The sequence below is a fragment of the Vanessa atalanta genome, chromosome 4, assembly GCF_905147765.1.
Source record: "Vanessa atalanta chromosome 4, ilVanAtal1.2, whole genome shotgun sequence".
NCBI classification, from domain to species: Eukaryota; Metazoa; Arthropoda; class Insecta; order Lepidoptera; family Nymphalidae; genus Vanessa; species Vanessa atalanta.
In genome coordinates this window covers 10,312,601-10,332,666 of record NC_061874.1, presented here as the reverse complement: position 1 = coordinate 10,332,666, position 20,066 = coordinate 10,312,601, and the positions used below count along the sequence as shown (strand labels likewise).

Sequence of the window (20,066 nt, the reverse complement as noted above, 5' to 3'; positions counted from 1 at the left end):
TAAAATCTACTAATTAGGACCAGATGTATTGTTACATGTAAGCTGCTATATAATTAATATAACACTCTAAATAAAGGATTAATTAGATATTAGAAATTGCCAGTCAGAACAAGTAATATTAATATTAATCCCTTCTAAATAATGGCGTTAGTTTAGCAAAGTGGAGCCTGGAAAATATTTATAGCAATGAATTTATCACTTGATTTAACAGAATTTTATTTGACTGTGGTCTAAGTTATTTATATTAAATTTTATACTAAAACTCATCTGAAATGATAAATTATATATAACCAGGTGAATATCCCCATTATGTTTTTAAACTTAAATTTGTGAGTGAAAATAAAGTGTTGAAGGCTAGTGTCTTTTTCGTTTTTATTGTAACGTTAAAAAAATTATGTATGTTGATCAATGCTTAAAACTCAAATGAATATGTGATTAATTTATTTTTGTTTGTATTTAACAGTATTACAATTGAATGTATCTAATAGTTTATCGTGGAATATCAATGGAAATGTCAGCTATGATGTAAGCCACAGCTGTCCAAAAGGCAGCGCATAAATCTAGTTCATCGGGATCTTCGACATTCATCGTATCTCCTTCAGTGTGATGAAACCAAAAATAACGTTCATTTGCATTATGAAGACTTGCGCCAGGAATTCCATTCTTGATAATTACATTTATGTCAGAACCAGGACTGTCGTCTTCAACTAATGTAGAGGCATTTATTGATTTGAATAGTTTTAAGATTTCAGCTATAATACACCGAGCTTCTTGAGTACCAGCTACTGCTAAACCAAGCGGGGCAAAGGTTCCTTCATCGGACTCCATTATGAAATTGATATTATGACTTTCATTTCTATGTTTCTCTTCGTAAGCATATGCACCAATCAAACCTAATTCTTCAGCGGTCCAGAAAATTGATCGAATTGTTCGTTTAGGTCTTAAATTCAAACGTTTTAGAATAACTGGTGCTGCCCAACTTACAAATAAACCACCACCATCATCCATCGCACCTTGACCAACATCCCAGCTATCTATATGTCCGGACACTATTACCAATTTTTCTGGATGATCAGTACCTTTTAGGTCTATAATAGTATTTCTTGAAGTCTTCGTTTCGTATGTCGATGACATTGTAATATTTAGTACAATTTTTTCTCCACGGTCATAAAATCTCCTCAACAAATCCGCATCTTCGAGTGATATTGCACCGGCAGGTATTTTTTTAATATTGTCGTCATAACTTTGAGAACCGGTGTGAGGCGTGTTGATAGAAAATGGAGTAATGGATCTTACTAGCGAAGCAACAGCACCTTTTGCAGCTGCTTTTGATGCTCCTTGACTTCTATAAACTACAGTTTCACCATATGTTGTAAATATTGGATCATATACAACGATCTTACCATCGACATCCTTATTTGGTAAATTAGATAGTTCCTCAAAATTTTTCACAACCACTACCTCAGCTGTAATACCTTCTGGTGGTGTAGTAACACTGCGTCCAAGACCTAGTACATCGATCTCTTTAATTCTTGGCTCTAACATAGTTACTTTTTCTGTTCCTCTTATCCAATGGGGTACCTGTAAATATTTTTAACATTATAGTACATACTACTAATAAATAAAATATTTAGTTATTTCGATTCATATGGCACATTTGTGCAAGAAAAGCATGGAATAAAATGATAAATATGGAGGAAACGTGTTCCTTATTGCGCTTAATTACCTCTAGTTCTTCCGTAACGATGTCTTTTAATTGCTCCTCTCGAGTTAGCTGAATCATGTGATCGATAGAATCTTCGAGAACTTGTGATCCAGAGGGCCGCGCACCGAAGGTGTCAACAAATTTTGCTAATCTGGAAATACAAATAAATCAATTATAAGTATTCATTTATTCAGTAAAAGTTTCTTCTACAAAGAGATTATATAAATTGAAATAAATATTATGAACATCCTTTTCTTCCGCATATTGAACCTTGATCCTTTTCATTAGAAATATATTTGGTGGATAATTAATTAAAAACAAAATGTGATATGTTCAGAGCGTAGATTTTTATTAAATATTAGAATTATTTTAGGTGAGGCTATTGTCCCATCGAAATCTATATGTATGCGACCGGTAAAATCAAATAAAAAAGTATTTACTCACTCATCATAAGTTTTATGCTTGAAATCCCCTTCCAAAACATATTTAAAGATCTCATTTTTTACATTTTTATATGACTCTATCTCTTTTATCAGATTATCTCCTAACAAAGCTCGGCAGCCGTTACGACTTTTTGGTAAAAATTTAGCCTCACTAGCAAAAATAATAAAAAGGGTTACAAAGATTCGGGCGGAGAAACTCATTTTTCTGCCCGTGCCTTGATAAAAATGCGATGTTGTGATAAGAAAAGACCCTTTTGTTGAGAGGCTATCTTATCAGTATAAGAAAAATCGTCAGTTGTCGAAAACGTCATATTTACTTGAGATATATTCGATATAATCTTAATGTTTCTAGACATTTAGGCTTTGGAAAGATCGTTTTTCTATCTTATCACGTTTTCTTAGAAGATTAAAGTTACAAAAAACAATACTATGTATATACATATATTGTTTTACGTGTTCTTAAATAAACATTTTAAAAGCTATAATATAATTTCTAAGTTTCTCAAACAATAAAGCCATTACTAGGTGAAGAACATTTTTTTTTTACGTTTTTGTAACTTTCAGAAATATACCCGGGCCACTGGAGGCAGCGATTACTTGGGTTTCTGCTAGTCGAAAGCCCGGTTCCAGTTTTCGCCATGGATCGCAGAGGCTATGTGGGAGTTTTAGTATACTACATCATCTATGTCGGCTTAGCTTAGGAGGGTGATAAAGTAATCTCTTTCCGTTTGCACTTTGTAATTTTTTTTTAAAGGTGGCAAGCTTTGGTTGCACTAAAGTTGCAAATTGCTACTCTTTAAGCTTGGGTTTACTGCTACTTAACAGTGTTTTGAAGTGGAATGATAATATTGTTTAAACCGAAATTGTACACGACCGATTCTTCAAAAATCTCACAACAATTTCCTCATTAAATAAGATAGTTTTTACGCTGATTTATTTATTGAATAAGATAGTTTATACCTATGTCAGCTGTTAACTGACATGTGTGATTAATTTTTTCTCTGTATCTTATAAATAACCGACTTCAATTTCAAATGCATACGAAATAGACATAATTCTAGTTATAAAGTTATTTTTATGTTTCCGTCCCTAAAACTAAATTGATTGATGTATAGATGTTGTGCCCAGCAGCTCAAACATTTTTCAAACAGAGGTTTCCTCTCTGTTTTATTTGATTTGTTAGTTTTTTTAAAAAAATAAGTGTTATAATTTATAGTAGCTGCGTACTTCGCTTTCATGTGTTAAGGTTTCTGAATTGCTGTTTCGCATGACATACATTAAGAGTAATCACAGCGTGCAAACCTCTATAAAAATAGCCTACATATTTAATTTTTTTTTTTAAGCAGGCGATGTTTAAAAGTGTACATACAGATTTTACAATCTTATCTTCTAATAAGTATCGATGTAACAAAATAAATGATTTTAAGATAACAGTCACTTTATCTGCATGTCAAATGTTAGTAAAAAATAATAGAATATTGAATAAAAACCGGGGTAATAATAAAGTTTGAATATATTGTTATTAAAATTTTATCACTGTCACACTTGTTAATACTGAATCACTTTATAGCCGTGAATTTTTAAAATTAGCTTATAAAAGTATGATTTATGAACATTAGAAGTAGCACAGTGAAAACAGCTAAAATATCTGAAAAAAATATTTTTTTGTTACATGTTTTATGTATGGAAAGAAGTCGTCGGTCTTAAAAGAAGATCGCTGGTTCAGAACCGTTCAAGCACAATGGACTTTTCATTTGCTGAGTTTGTGCTTGAATAAGACAACATACTCATGTTTACTGATGAAGTAATAAGTAACAGCTTGCCAATGTCCCATTGCTGGGCTCCCTTTGAGGAGAAGATGTGTAGCTTGTCCATCACGCTGCTTCTATGCGTATCGATGGATACACATATGGCAGAATTTTATTGAAATTGGACACGTGCATGTTTCCTCACGATATTCATCTTCACCGTCGAGCACAAGATGAATTATAAACACAAATTATTATATGCATATTTAACTTATGAATCATGTTCGTAAATATTAAAAATATATAATGTATCGATTAAAAAAATATAGTTTGTTAAAAGTATAGTATTTTGAACTGTTTAAATATTAAATTCGTTCTCGATTCTACATTTGACCTTGTGTTATCAATCATAACACAACACAGCTAAGCGGTCTGTTCTCATAGAATTATGTCTCTGAAAAATTGTTTATTGTATTAAATATTAAGATCAAAATTATAGTGCGTTTTGTTCTTTATAACCTTTATAAAAATATTACTAGCTATTAGAGCATGACATTTGACCTTGATTATCTTGAGTCGCGTACACGAGTATCTATTGTTTATGTATTGTAAAAAACAATTCGTTTTGTGTTGTAACACATATTCTATTTATCCACCTTGGCTTGATCTAAATTTGGACTATGAACTTTAAGCATAAAAAATAATTCAACACCATAAACACAACAACACTTTTAGTAGTGTTAGACTTACCAGAGACTACGAGGCATGCTGACTGCTGAGGCATGAGAAATTCTTGACGGAAAGTGTCAATAATTTTTTATTATTCTTATAAAAAAATTTATTTGATTATTCTTATAAAGCGATATTGGCATATTAGTTACGCTACACTTATAAAAATATAAGAACATAATAATGTAAACAAAAAAGGGTTATTTGATATTCTTAATCTTACGGGTAGAAACCACTTACATTATTTATTATTATACTTATTTCAAAGACACCATTGTCTAAAAAATTTGATCTTATTTTATAAAGTTAATGCCTTCTATTGTTGTGTTCTGTCATATACGGCGAATAAGCCAGCGTTATTATTGGTATACGGATGTAGCGAGTTAAATCTTATGGTTGGCAGCGCATTCATAATGTAAGCATATGGTCATGTCCACCGGCAGCGGAGGCCAATTCTCATTTCTCACCCATTAATAAAATATGAAAGAAATTGAACAGTTTCTTGGACTTAAATAAATATTTATTTTCTAGTCGAGTTAATGACACCTATTAAGGGTCGGATTATTTACATATACACTTCACATAAGATAACACAATGTCAAACTTACCTACAACCGAGACACGATTAATATTAATATCAAAAAGTATTACTCACTCATTATAAGTCTTCCTTTTGAACGGGCCACTAACCGCGTAGTCTATTATATCCTTGACCACTGTATCGTAGGATGCTATTTCATCAGCCAATGGACCGATATCGCATTGTTTAATTTCCGAATAAGATTTCTTCTTAGGAGCACATTGCACTTGAGACAGTATTATCGAAAGTAAACTCACTTTGATCAAAACAAACATGTTTTATCTAGGCGCTTGAAACGTCCATACTTAATGACCAATGCAAGGTAAATGATCACACTCCTTGTCAACTATTTCCTACTACTAGATGACTCGTCTGAGTGAAATCTTAACGCACGTACGATGTGGTTATTGAAAATTATAATTAAAGTTATTGACAATACTTAGAGAGTTAATCATTGTTTTAGTGAATAAATTAATAAACTTTTAAAGAAAATATGACGAACAACAATGATAGTGTGTAACTTTAATATTTTTACTATACGTATATTTTTCTTATTCTATTTCACAAATAACTATTAGAATAAAAATATAACACTTCAATTTTTTTCTTCATAAAATGACAATATATACATACATACTCAAAAAAAACAGGTTCATAAATTACTGAGGTACGATGTAACAAGCATTAAAAAATATATAATTGAATTCAGAACCTCGTTCGTATCTATTTTTAACGGATTTCATCTTTGTAGTATAGTTAAATTGTGTCTAAATTATCGAATCATTTCATTTAAAATACACACACACACACGTCGTATACTTTAAAGTTGTGTTATATTTTCATTCTATTCTGTTAAACAATATTATATTAATTAAGATAAATCAAATTGTACATTACATTTTTATAACGCTGTTGATTAGCAATAAATCATATACAATACAAATTTTGTAAATATGTATGTTATCAAATTATTATTATGATGATATATTGTATTATTTCTACGGTGTTGCTGTATTGTAATTAAAACAATATTTAGATCATTGAAATTTTTAAACCTATATATTTCTATATGAATCAGAGTTTTGGGCTACAAAAGGGATGACTGAAAGACTACTACTTATAGCGGAGATGAAAATGTTGAGAGGATTGTGTGGTGTTTCGCGAATGGGTAGAGTGAGGAATGAGTATAAATTATTTATAAGAGAAAGTTTGAAAGTGGCGCCGGTAATTGAGAAGCTATGTGGAAACCGGCTGTCATGGTATGGGCATGTTATGTGGAGGAATGAGGACCATGTTGTGAGGAAGGTCTTGAGCATGGATGTGGATGGATATAGAGGTAGGGTACGATCAAAGAAACGATGGATGGATTGTGTGAAAGACCATATGGTTAGAAAGAATGTTACTTGTGAGATGACTTTCGTCAGAGTAGTATGGAAGACGAAGATATATTGCGCCGACCCCAAGTAAAATTGGGATAAGGGCAGGAGGATGAAGGATGAACGGATATCTATTTTGTATAATTTACGCTATGTACATATTTATTAATCACCAACACACACTTGTGTTTTTGTAACAAAATCACAAAAGAGTGATATTCCCCTAATTTTTATACATATATTTGTAGTTTGGGTGCTATTTAAGTTAGTATACATCTAGACACGCGGTAGCGTGTCAGCCAAGTTCTAGTAACAGAACTGGCTAGTAGCACCGTGTGTAATATTACACGAACCATTTGGAGCCACTTTTGACCTCCTCATATCTCAAAAACTATTTGACATAGATGTGTCAAATTTGGCTCATATATTGAGACTCGCGAGATACATATGTGTTCCAAATTTCATAAACGCATCTCAAATGGTTATTTAGATATTAACGTCTAAAAATCGTCATTTTTATCACTGACTGACCTATAGATCAAAACTATATCCTACTTCCAGGTGACCTAGAAAGTTCAAATTTGGCATGCAGGTAGATAATTAGGCCAATATAAAGGAAAAAATCTGAAACTGGTAATTTTTTATCATTTTATTATAATTTTTCATTTTATTGGGTCTATAGGAACACTTATATACTTAGTTCCTGTAATAACTGTAATAATAAAAAAATGATGTAAGAACCAGCAATCAAAACTTATGACAGCCGGTCTTCAAGTGGATTTTAAGGTCTTCACGTGAATATATAACAAGTTGAATACCACCCTTAAGTTTTTTAAATCCAAATGTTTCCGTTTTAGTACTTATGAGTATAGCCGACTTTCGTATTTATTACGTTATTAACTAGCATTTAGCGCACATCAATGGTGCCAAAAAATTTACTTAAAAAAATAATAATAATAGGCATTTCGGTACACGGCGCGCGACGCGACGCCGGAGCAGCGGGTTAGGAGCGTTGCGATTAAACCTTAACGCGGACGTGTCTGAGCGAGTGGCAACCGCGCTCATAAGAATTATTTCAATGCCTTCCGATGGAAGCTGCCTAGTCTATTCGACTGCATATTTTTTGTTTGAGTATACTAGTATACAACAATAAAAAAGGTTTCGTGAGATTGTAGTAGAGTATGTATATTGTAACTGGAATGATTTAAGTTTGTACTCTAGCGCTACAAACGGGGATCCTTATTGCTTGGAAGAACAGTATCGAGCAAGCATGCTGATGTCAGCAAAGGACTGATGAATGGGTCCAATGGAAAAATAGAGAAGGTACATTGGGGACGTCGATAACAGCAATAGCGCACGTAAAATAACAATTAAATTTAAACATAATTTAATTTGCGAACTAGAAGTCAAAACCAAGTTACAGATATTAAGTAATGTACATATATGTTCAAAGGAAATAATTCTCTATTTGCTTAGCATATTCTACTATTATACACAAATTACAAGGCCTTCGCCTTGACGGTGCTCTTTTCGACATAGGCTCCTCTATATTAAGTAAAGAGCAGGCTTACGTTGCCTCTCTAGAGTTAAAACCTTAGATGGAGTACATCTTATCAATTTACGTCCAATTCAAATCAAGACACAAGAGAGCTCTATTGTAGAGTACAACCGTCTGCGCACGTTATACCACCCCTACTTGGCCAAATTAAGTATAAACAGAAAACGCGTAAAAAAAAATCCGGACACTGAATGGGCAATTCACTCGAACATTTCAGAGGTACCTACAAGAAAAAATCAGAACGTATCAAAAAAAAGACAATTATACCCCGTAAACGTAGGAAAATAGAATAGCTTAACAAAAACTATTTGGTATTAATTTTGTTATTAATAAGTACCTATTAATAATTTATATACAAAAAGTAGTGATATCCCATCAAAAACATAAATGTAAAAATGAGAGCCAAGTTAAATATTATGATATATACCTTGGTTATTGACTTCAACGACAAAAGAAGTGAGATCTAAATTTTTGCCAAGTTAAATAGCCCTTCTGAAATTTATTTATAACTACATAAAATAGCATTTCTTCTTATAACTTGGGATAATATATTGTTGCCTAAGGTCTGACTTGGCTAGTTCTTATATGTTTATAAACACAACTTGTAGTTTGTGTTTAGAATAACAAATTATAACTCAGAACATCTAAGAAGAATGGAGGACAGCTCAGTATTGCTTAGTTAGTATATACGTACATTAAGAGCTGCGATGGTCCAGTCACTAGAAAACATTAATCTTAACCAGATATCGCGAGTTCATATCTAGACAAGTACCATTGAATATTTGCGTGCTTAATTTGTGTTTATAATTCATTTGTAAAGGCTTAGAACTTACGAAGGCTATAATATAATTCTTATATGAGAACTAGCCAAGTCAGACCTTAGGCAACAATATATTATCCCAAGTTATAAGAAGAAATGCTATTTTATGTAGTTATAAATAAATTTCAGAAGGGCTATTTAACTTGGCAAAAATTTAGATCTCACTTCTTTTGTCGTTGAAGTCAATAACCAAGGTATATATCATAATATTTAACTTGGCTCTCATTTTTACATTTATGTTTTTGATGGGATTCCATATTCTTGATAGTCAGCATTTCTAAAACATATTATAATACTACGTCTTATTGCCTCAACCGTGATAGGGTTGGGTTTTTGGAATTGATAAATATTGTTAGTATTCTTGGAAACATTACAACATACAGCTCATTTACAACCATAAGCTCCGTTATGGTTTTTACAGTAGCATTATAAATTTGATTTAAATAAAGCATATGTTAATAAATTAATTTCACCAATGAATATTAATTTATGATATGGTTAACGCTTATATTTATAAACATAATTTATTATAAAAGGATACACAATATATCAAGCTCTAGGTGCGATACTTAATAACACAAGAAGAGATTAAACAATATTTATTTGTTTTGGTGTTTGTATTTATTTTATCAATAAAAGTAGTTTATATATTGAAAACAAATAAATAAATTTTATAGATAACACAAATATAACAGTTTAAGGAATCTTTTGTGCTGGACCAAGCGCACTCCATAACAGTACGAATTGACAATATCCGCTGTATAATTCTCGGTTCGTTTGTCGAAGTCAATGTCATTTGTTACATTATTATTGAGGATGCGTCGAAACCAATAGTTTCTATTGACCTTCTTTTGAACTCATGTTATCCTAGTACTTGATTTTGGTTTTGGTCGCATTATGAAATTTATAAATTCAATTTTGATCTAGAGGGTCCCTCTTATTTAATAAAATAAATATTTGTTGCATGAAAGTTATATAAGATCTCATTAATTCCGGATAAATATTATCTTTTTTTTATTGTGACAATGTGGTCTTATATATATATATATATCGAAATAACTTCGGATCTCACTCGTGAGATATGGACAACCGACTTACAGTGATACGCCATTTTGATACGAGTATCCTATACATTTTACTGTCGCTAAGTTTCGAGTTTCTTATTACAGAATAGCCTGACTGGTTAATAATATTTTTAAATACATTTTGTTTTAATACTCAATTGTGATTAGCTTTAGTGACATTACAGATGTGACAATTTTATTAGTCTTTACCAGAAGGACTTTGACTTTACTTGGTGATAGGGCAGGCCCGTTTGAGTAGGTACCAGCCACTCATCAGATTTTTTTCCGCCAAACAGCATATTTAATATTGTTGTATTCCGATTATAGAGGGGACTAAGATAGTGTAAGTAGACACAAAGGACAAAACAACTTAATGTAAGAAATGGTTAATATTTTTGTCCACTTACCATCAAGTGGCCTATTGGCTCGTCCGCCACAATCTATATCATAAAAAAAATATCTTAGCATATTGAATTTTTCCATTCATATGTTGAACGAATAGTTTTACACGAGATCCGAGTCCTTTTAGGGATTACCCTAGATTCGAGTAGGGATATCGTAGCACGTCATGGGAGTAAGACAAGTGAAGTGTAAAGCTATGACTCTTTATTCGTGTTGGGTATTCCATATAGTTTTTTGTACCTCTGATAACGTGTCTCCATATATTATTATAATCTGTTGAGTAAGACGTAAAAGCGTATCAAGCGAAAGAACTAGAACCGGTGGTAGCTTTTCTTAATATAGTTTGTTAAATGACGATTCAAAAGTGCTTGTAAAAGCCTACTTGAATAAAGTATATTTTGATTTTTGTTTTGAAACAAACTCTTATAGTATTCATAATATTAGTTAGGGTTATTTAATTTATAACTAGCATTGCAAGCATTCTAAGAATCAATCATAAATTGCTTTCTTGGATCTAATAGTATCAAAAGAGCAAGGTCGCAGCAAATGAATCGTACATTGCATAATAACTCGTTCAGTAACCGCGATACACAGTAATGTACAGTCAGTATTGTACATATTAGATAAAATATAAAATTAGATAAGAAGCTATGTATATACATATATACTAAACTAAATATTTATACGATATCGATAAGATATCAAGTGTCCTGTTTATAGTGATTTTTTTCTTTGTTAAATACTCGATAATAGTGAAGCTATGCACGCACTGAAAAGATTTCCGTTTTATCTGGAGACCATTAGCAATGAATTATCATCTGTAAGGTAGGTTTCTGGTGTATTTGAAGTTCATATACACATAAATGTTATTTTATTTCTGGTATGTTGTTGTATAAAGTCCATCCGATCGTTATTGGGGTTTCCAGTTATTCGATTTTAGTCGGACGTGTTCGCCTTTTTTGCGGTCGTGTCCGACGAAATTATTACGTGTCCAGTTTATACGGATTCTGGTAAGCTTTTTGTCAGTATTTTATAATGAATTTATTATAGTCTCATAGAACGCTTGCAGAAATAGTGGGTCAATACTGATGCGGACAAATTTTATAAAGTTATGTCTAAAATTAAAACAACTTTTTACCATATCAGGTTTAAAAAACAAGACAACCTTAATAGCAATGACACACTGGTGCGTTGTTGTGTGCATATCCATGAAGGACTTAGTTTTAGTCGAATGTAAAATGATTAGTTTGTACGAGACATTAAAATAAACATATTTAAACTTTATGATTTAGTAAAGGCATTTTCATATCATTGAAAAAAATGTTTTCTAAATAATTAATATGACTGTGTATACCACCCAGTCTAATTAATTCATTACTCAATTGCTAATACACTTTAACTCCCTAACTATTAAAGTGTTCATGTTACGAATTTTGTGTTCACCTTGTCGAGGGTAGAGAAAGGGATATGAGTTCCTAGCACCTTCTCATAACACGTCCACATAGGGTTACTAGTATAATTTCCCACAAAAGCCTAGGTTGATCGGGATTTTTTAGTATATTTTTCCTCGCTGACATGCTTACTTTGACTATGTGTGTAAATATATTTCAGTTTTGATTATATATTTTTAATTTTAATTTTATAATCTGTACCCATAGACAAAATTATTAATAATTTTGTCTATGTTCTGTTTATAACATGAATATTTTTAACGTCTATTTTAAATAAATTATTACGATGATTTAGAATGTACTGGAATCCTTTTGGATTCAATTGTAACGTTTTGTAAAATGTATTTAAGAGAACGTCGGTTATTTTAATAGCTCGATAGGTTAAGGAGTTCAAAAATGATTGTAGGAAACCCTTACCGTACAAGTTTAATTAAAACTTTACAGGCTAAGTTGTTTCTAGAGAAACTGCTTCACTTCAAAGTAATAATTACAATAAACGGCTTCCACTTGAAACCCTAGGTCAAGAGTTCTTGAGTTCTAACCTTAAATTGCGCTACAGTTTAAGGGCTGCCTAGCCTGTGAACGACCCAGGTTCTATACAGATTTTATGCTTTTATCATCCCCTAAATAGGAATACTAGTAATATCTATAAAAAGGATTTAACTTTGTTTTTCGAATCAATAAAAACAGAATGTCGTCTAGTGTCTGACAGCTACTGAGTCCTGTTCTAACAGGTCAGTTACTGCAAAATATTTTGATTTAACTGTCCACTGACTTACCTCCTCTCCTACGCGGTTAGCTACTGGGCTAACACTCTTGGTTTCCATATGAACGCAACTTCTACAGTAACCAGTCAGTGCAGAAAGACAGAGCACGCCTGGACAGTATCAGATATTTTCTTCATCTTGGGTGTTTAAAACAGCGGTGGTAGTTAGAGGACACAGAAATGTTGTCAAATGTCTTCCATGAATATCCTTTTTTCAGCAATGGATCCCGGCTCCATCCACAATTTTTTCTTTCACCACAGAATATGGCCAACAATCCTATATTTTCTCGAAATACAATAATGCGGCGATAAGAATTTCGATCTCGTAACTGTCATGCTCGCCTCGTGGAAACACGATGGATTTAAAACGAATGGTCAGAAATAGTAAAACAGCAGCTGGCTGCTATGGCAGTAGTAAGAACACGTCGAGAATATGACATTACTATAGACTATAGACGTCAAATTATACAGTAGCTGACTACTGGGCGGTCAGAAACTGGCCCCATGAAAACCAGACTTATAACGGTCAAATAATTGAATGATAATACAAATATTTGCGTTGACACTGATGAAACACTTATATTATGATCGGACTCTAAGAAGTAATCATTGTTCTGCTACATTTTTTAGGAATAGCTTTACGCAATTGAGATAGTTTTTGTTTGATACAGTATATTAGTTATCTGCCGTTTAACTAAATAATAATTATAAGATTAAAATGATAAAAAAAATATATATATTCAGCATAGTTTCACACAGCAAAATAAATCATACAGAAAATTACTCCATTAGGCTACCTTGTTTTTTCGTCTTATTTATTATAATCTATACAATAGCTAGATTGAGTCGAATGTGCGGCATAATTATTGTTATATTTACAGATTAATATCGACTGCTAATAGTATCAGTTACAGTAATGAAAACAATTTAAAATCATGGAAGGAAATCCCTGGACCGACCTCTCTGCCTATAATTGGCCAGATGCTGCACTTCTTACCTGGAGGTATGAGAGACATTTCAGAACTATTGATACACATTTCGCGCGAAACAATAAACAACTTTGTTGTAACTGGCAATATTGCGAGCATTTTATACAATGAGTTTCGTTTCATCGTGATAGTTTTCGTGATTTTACTGCATTTGTTTACTTTAAAATATTATTATTTTTATGTAATTCGTAGGCGGACGGACCATAAACGTAAGTTGTTACTACCGCCCATAGACACTGTGAGAAATAATAACCTTTCCTTGTATCACACCATTGCATCACCAATCTTGGAAGCTAAGATGTTATGTCACTTGTGCCTGTAGCAACAATCGCTCACTCGCCCTTCCAAGCGAAACAATTTATTACTAAGTATTGTTATTTGATGGTAGAATATTTGATGAGTGGTTGGCCCCTATCCAGACAGGCTTGCACAAAGCCCTACCACCAAGTATATTTTTTTGATATTATATGATTTTTAGTGTATGTTATAAATATATCCTTATATGCCTTATACAATTTTATTGTAAAATTTACGGGTAATCTATTGTAACTATAATTAAATTGTAGGCTACAGTCAATGGCTTGTTCGAGATTGGCTGTTTTTGGTATTGTCACTGCTTTTTGTTCTGATCATATTATATTCATCTATTTTGTTTAGGTATGTTACATGATTACAATAAATTACAAGAGATATTATATAACAAATACGGACCAATCGTTAAACTTGACGGATCTTTAGGATCGTCTACGTTAATATTCCTCTTTGAACCTGAAGCAGCATTTCATGTAAGTATTGTTCTAAACGCACCATAAACATTTATGTAAATATTTCCAAAAAAAAACATTACATTTTTGAGAAGCGAGTACGTAACAGGTTTTCGCAAAATCTTCTGTTTTTAAATTATCTTTGATTTTTGTTACATAAAACATTTCCTTCTATTTTGTTTAAATAAAAGTATTTTTTTTTTTAAATATCAGCATATAAAATTTTCAGATTTTCCGAAATGAAAACTGGGCTCCAGTACGTCCGGGGTTTCAGTCTCTGGAATATTTTAAAAAGCATCACAGCAGAAAAAGTGGCACCGTCTTTAACGAATCTACCGGTCTCTTGACGGAGTGAGTCAGATGTGATAAGTAAAAAGTCATTGTTCTTACTGTTTGTATCGAATAAGATAACGATAATGTCTTCATTATGTAAAATAAATAAAGCTTTAAATACATAACAATTAAATTACTTCGTATAGCAATAGAAGGAGAAATTAAATTTCTTCATCGTCAATTATTATCGTACACGAAAAATTGCTCCATGCTCATCTAAATGAATACACTATCAAGGTGGTCTTAGTCTTTGTCCAGACAACCATAAAGTACTTAATGAGCTTACTAGATTTAAGAATTTACGATGTGAAATGAAAATGTGTAAATTAATATTAGGTGTTAACCATATACATACGATACATATAAATATAAATTTTCAGTAGGTATCAACTAGAAAAAAATCCTACTATTATTCATACTAAGGATGGAAATTACGAGTAACTAAAATAGTTTCAAGGGATTTAAAGTAAACTACAATGAGGACTATAAAAACTCCTATTAACATTTTACTGTGTTATTATGTAATTCCCGGAAGTTACATACTTCATTATTACCGCAGTCCAGAAACAAAAAGTAAAAACGCATTAAAATAAATATTACTTCGTGAAATATATTGTAACCAAACTACCGGCTACCACAGAGCCAGTAACTGGAACTGAATCTTTAAAGTATAATTCTTATAATTAAAGAATAAGACAAAAACCACCAATGTGTGGAGCTGGCTTAAGGAATGATTCTAGAATAGTAACTTATAATACTACAATGAAATGTCAGGAACGTTTCATAAAACGCTACGCTTAGAAAAAAAAATCATCTACTGTCACGAGTTCTGAATTATCCGCTCTTTATTATTTTTTATAATTATAATACATAGATTTACGTTTTATACATAGATGATATTATTTTGTTTTTTATTTAATTTTATTAAAATTTATGGCGTAATAGCAAATAATAATAAGTCTGTATTTATTTTGATGTTTTTGTAAACAGTTCCCTCTCGTGTTGCTACTACACGGGTAGTTTGTACTTGTATAGTTGTGACACAACCGAATATGCGATTCACAAATGCAGTTACACTTGTAACTATATTGATCTAAGTTTGTTAAAATATATACATAGATTTTGTCTATATTTCAGGCATGGAGAAACTTGGCGCAAATTTAGATCAGTTGTGAACCCAGCATTGCTACAACCAAAATCGATTAAACTTTATAGAGACACTTTAACTGAAGTGGCAGAAGATATGGTAAAAAGGTTTGTAGTTAATCTTTTTTTCTTGTTTATTATGAAAAGTAATAATTCATTAACAATATTGAAAACGATATAAAAATTAAATTTAATTTAAGCCCACAAAATAAAAAGGCAAACGGTCACCTCATAGGAAGTGGTCATTCGCAATGTAAGTTAACTTTTCACTTACAACTATAGAAAATTAGGAAAGAATATGTTTCTTGTTTCTGTATTATGGGTTGCTAGAAATTGACTGTCTTAATACTACATACATACTTGTAAATACTACTTTAATTAAAATATTACTTATTCTAATAAAATGAATCCCAAAGAGTATCTCAGAAGAAAAGACTAAATTTTATTACAGATTGAAATCAAAACGCAATGATAAAAATATGATCGATGGTAAATTTGATATGGAGATGAACTTGTGGGCTTTGGAGTCAGTTGGTGTGGTGGCGCTTGGTGGTCGGCTAAACTGCTTAAATCCTAATCTCACAGAAGACTCTCCTGTGAAAAAGCTAATTCAAGTTGTACATGACGTCATGATAAATGCAAATAAACTCGACTTCCAGCCAAGTCTTTGGAGATATATCTCGACTCCAACGTTTAAGAAAACAATGAAACATTACGAAGATCAAATTCAGTTAGCCTTTGTTTATTTAACTCGTTGATTTAAAAATCAGGAAAAATATTATTGACCCGACGATATGTACCTATATGAGACGTCGTGGCCTACGAATTCATTCACCTTAAATTTGGACGAAAAATGAATTCGTTACATACATTTTTAAATGATTTGCGTTGAACCACACGGACTTCAGATTTATAATTATGATATTTGATTATCTTTTGATCTTCTATTTTTTATTCATTTTATATTTACAAGTTAATTACTCGACCTGTGTTCTTGTGATATATTTTTTTTACTCATCACGTTGATAATGTTATTATGCCTGAATTATTCAATCAAGTGCGAAAAAAGTTCCTATATTTATATAAAAACTAGAATTTATGGTCTTATGTTAACATAATCCTCTTATATTATATATAATTCTCATGATAATAAATAATGATTCACGCTTATAGTATTTTAAAAAATAAATTTAAAATGTTCTGTATAAAGGTTAAATGAATATTTTATAAACAAAGCTATACAAAATCTCAAGAAGAGAAAGGAATTACCACTTGAAGAAAAAGGTGTGCTTGAAAAATTACTTGAAATAGATCATAAAGTTGCAGTAATAATGGCAAGCGATATGTTATTCGCTGGTATTGATACGGTAGGTCCATATATAAGTTAATTCAAAAATGAACATCTGCCGAGATAATCCACCCCGATTTTGTAACTGTAAATTTCATACACGACTACCCCTCCCATTTCTCCTCTTAAAGCGTGTAATGCCAAAAAAATATTTCTCAGTAGACCTGTAGCTATGACCCACTACAGTCGTAATGTTATCAAAAGACCTGTTGAACTGACAGTATTTCCCTGGGTAGCCTCGTCACATATCAAGTAAATTATTTTTTTAAGGGGCCGACTACTATGTTTCAAAAAATATATTTTTTTGCAAAAACATTTCTAGGAGATACCTATTTCGTTTAAACAAAACAAGACATTAATTTTCATTAATAAATACCATTGGGTTATTTTAGAGTATTTCGTTCCTTACTCGTATACTAAAAATGCAACTTACATAGTTTAAAAATTACTGACTTTCAGACTGCCCATTCGGTCATAGCAACGTTGTTTCTCCTAGCGAGAAATCCGGAAAAACAAAAGAAATTACGAGAAGAAATAATGTCGAAACAAGAAAAACAAACATATCTTAAAGGTTGTATTAAAGAAGCTATGAGGCTAATGCCAGTAGTTGGAGGAAATTTCAGACAAATAACAAAAGAATACAATGTGTTAGGTTACAAAATACCGAAAGATGTAAGCTCAATAGAAATATTATAAAGTAAATAGAATATTTTTTAGATATAAGGACACAGATTCCAAGGCTCTGGGTTCAAACCCCAGGTCAGACCAACAAAAGGTATTAGATTTTTCCGTCGAAAAATTCTCTATAACGGCCAGATGTCTTTAAGTTGGAAGTCTGTATAATCCCGTGTATCGGAAAACAAATAAAGCCATTGGTGCTGCGCGTAGAATTGGCCGCGATGACCGTAATCGATCAGAATGACGTCATAACATCATCATCATTTTTATTATTATTAATATATGCATATGTATATTAAGACGGAGTATTTTAAAAAGCGAGTCGGCAGTCACCACAGTGATGTAATTATAAGCATGTCAGCTTATGAAAAATTTTATTACTTAAATTGTGAATAAACACCGAGATATTAAGTTTAGACAATACATCATATATTTTTAAATATTGAATAATTCGTAAATTATATTTCAGACGTTTGTGGTTGTTGGTAATCAGTATATGTCATTAATGGAGCAATATTTCCCGCAACCGTCCGAGTTTATACCAGAAAGGTGGATCGTTGATAAAGATGATCCCCTTTATTATGGTAATGCTCACCCCTTCGCTTATCGTCCGTTTGGGTTCGGTGTGCGAAGTTGCATAGGTAGGTACTTTTATAATCCTCTTTCTTGCTATTTTTTCAACAGTAATTTGCATATCCTCTAGTATTTTTTATATTATAAGGGGCAAGGTTAAGCTTGTACAACTAAATTGTATAAATAAACTTATTACGTTTTGTGGCAAGCAGCAATACTTTGTATTGTTGTATTCATGTCGGTACTAATGTCTATGGCTGGTGACCACTTACCATCAGGTGGCCCATTTGCCTGACCGCTTCCTATTACATAAGCTGCCTAAAGTTAAGGCAATCAGAATTAAACCTTGTATGATTTTGAGAGCATGCAAGGCATGGGCTTATATTGTGGGAAGTCTAAAACATGTCAGTAAAATATTGCTTTTTGTATTCTATTTTTTTTTCTAGGTCGACGTATAGCTGAACTTGAAATAGAAACTTTTGTCTCGAAAGTGATTGAAAGTTTTCATTTGGAATGGTTTGGACCATCCTTGAAGGTTCGCCCCGCTACAATTAATTATTTAATAGGACCTTACAACTTTATCTTTAAGGATGTTTAATAAAAAAAAAGTAGAATTAAAGGTGAACGTAATTTTTATTTATATTAGCATGTTTTTTTTTTAATAAAGAGATGTATGTTGAAATTATTTAGTGCAATTAATTTAAGATATGATTGCATCAGCAATCTTTTCTATATCTAATGTGTCAAAGTATGAAGTAAAAAGAATAATGCATGAATATTTAAATTAATTAATTCAGTTGTTGTGAAGAAAACATAAAATGGGTAAATATGTCACATGATTAATTCTCAAGTAATTAAACATTATTAACCTATTTCATAAAAACTCTTGAAATCCATGTTTATTTATAATTTTTCACACATTAAGTTATCTAGGTCAAAATTCGGTCGTTTTCAAATTCATTTACACGGAGAATATTTATTCTATGCTATGTCACACACTAAGATATTTTCTAAGCACGAGCATCACTTACACTGCATGTCAATAAAAATTGAACATATTAATTAAAATCGTAGTCTTGGTCATTATTATTTTTGTGCAAATTGAGAACTGTTTTCATAAGGCAGTCTTATGAAGCATATATAAGTAGGTAAGTACGTAAGGTACCCTTATTTAGCATATTATAAGATAATGACTTTTTATCTTAGAATACGGAGTAGAGTGAAAGTTATGTATTTAATTTTAATTCTATACTAGTCTGGAATAAATATGCTCTGTCACAGTGTCAAAAGGCATTTACTTTGAATTCTTCACGAGGCTACAAAAATACAATATATATTGGAATGTAGTTCAACAAATGGCATGAGTTCGTGACAGATGTTAGGTTATTGGGAAGTACGTGACATCGGGGTGACAGTTGGGTTTCAAAACATCAGTTAATAAAAGAATGCATGCATTCATACATTTTTTTTTCTACGTTGTAAGGATAACCTCAGATTCAGTGAATATTTTTAAATAGCAATTATGGGTTTTGATAACTTACATTCGTAAATTGTCAATTGCGTAATTTATATATGACGGTAGACAGCCAAGTG

General features: G+C 31.7%; 2 protein-coding genes across 5 annotated transcripts; one reads left to right on the top strand and one right to left on the bottom strand.

Moving 5' to 3' along the window:
• Positions 1 to 424: 424 nt before the first annotated feature.
• LOC125077885 (carboxypeptidase Q-like) lies at positions 425 to 5,537 on the bottom strand. Of its 2 annotated transcripts, none has more exons than XM_047689994.1 (3): positions 5,281 to 5,537; positions 1,727 to 1,856; positions 425 to 1,581 (listed from the first exon to the last, which is right to left on the bottom strand). In XM_047689994.1, the coding sequence occupies exons 1-3, from the start codon at positions 5,478 to 5,480 to the stop codon at positions 490 to 492; spliced, it is 1,422 nt and encodes a 473-aa protein (XP_047545950.1). In that variant the 5' UTR covers positions 5,481 to 5,537; the 3' UTR covers positions 425 to 489. The 2 variants fall into 2 exon arrangements, with proteins under 2 accessions (XP_047545950.1, XP_047545951.1); XM_047689995.1 differs by lacking the exon at positions 5,281 to 5,537 and adding an exon at positions 2,150 to 2,364.
• A 5,485-nt stretch (positions 5,538 to 11,022) lies between these two features.
• On the top strand, positions 11,023 to 19,103 carry LOC125077594 (probable cytochrome P450 12a5, mitochondrial). 3 transcript variants are annotated; one of them, XM_047689552.1, is made up of 10 exons: positions 11,023 to 11,250; positions 13,524 to 13,645; positions 14,289 to 14,416; positions 14,625 to 14,746; positions 15,866 to 15,982; positions 16,326 to 16,604; positions 17,085 to 17,241; positions 17,682 to 17,894; positions 18,370 to 18,541; positions 18,920 to 19,103. In XM_047689552.1, the coding sequence occupies exons 1-10, from the start codon at positions 11,186 to 11,188 to the stop codon at positions 19,069 to 19,071; spliced, it is 1,527 nt and encodes a 508-aa protein (XP_047545508.1). In that variant the 5' UTR covers positions 11,023 to 11,185; the 3' UTR covers positions 19,072 to 19,103. The 3 variants fall into 3 exon arrangements, with proteins under 3 accessions (XP_047545508.1, XP_047545510.1, XP_047545509.1); XM_047689553.1 differs by lacking the exon at positions 11,023 to 11,250 and adding an exon at positions 11,387 to 11,435; XM_047689554.1 differs by lacking the exon at positions 16,326 to 16,604.
• The last annotated feature ends 963 nt before the right edge of the window (positions 19,104 to 20,066 follow it).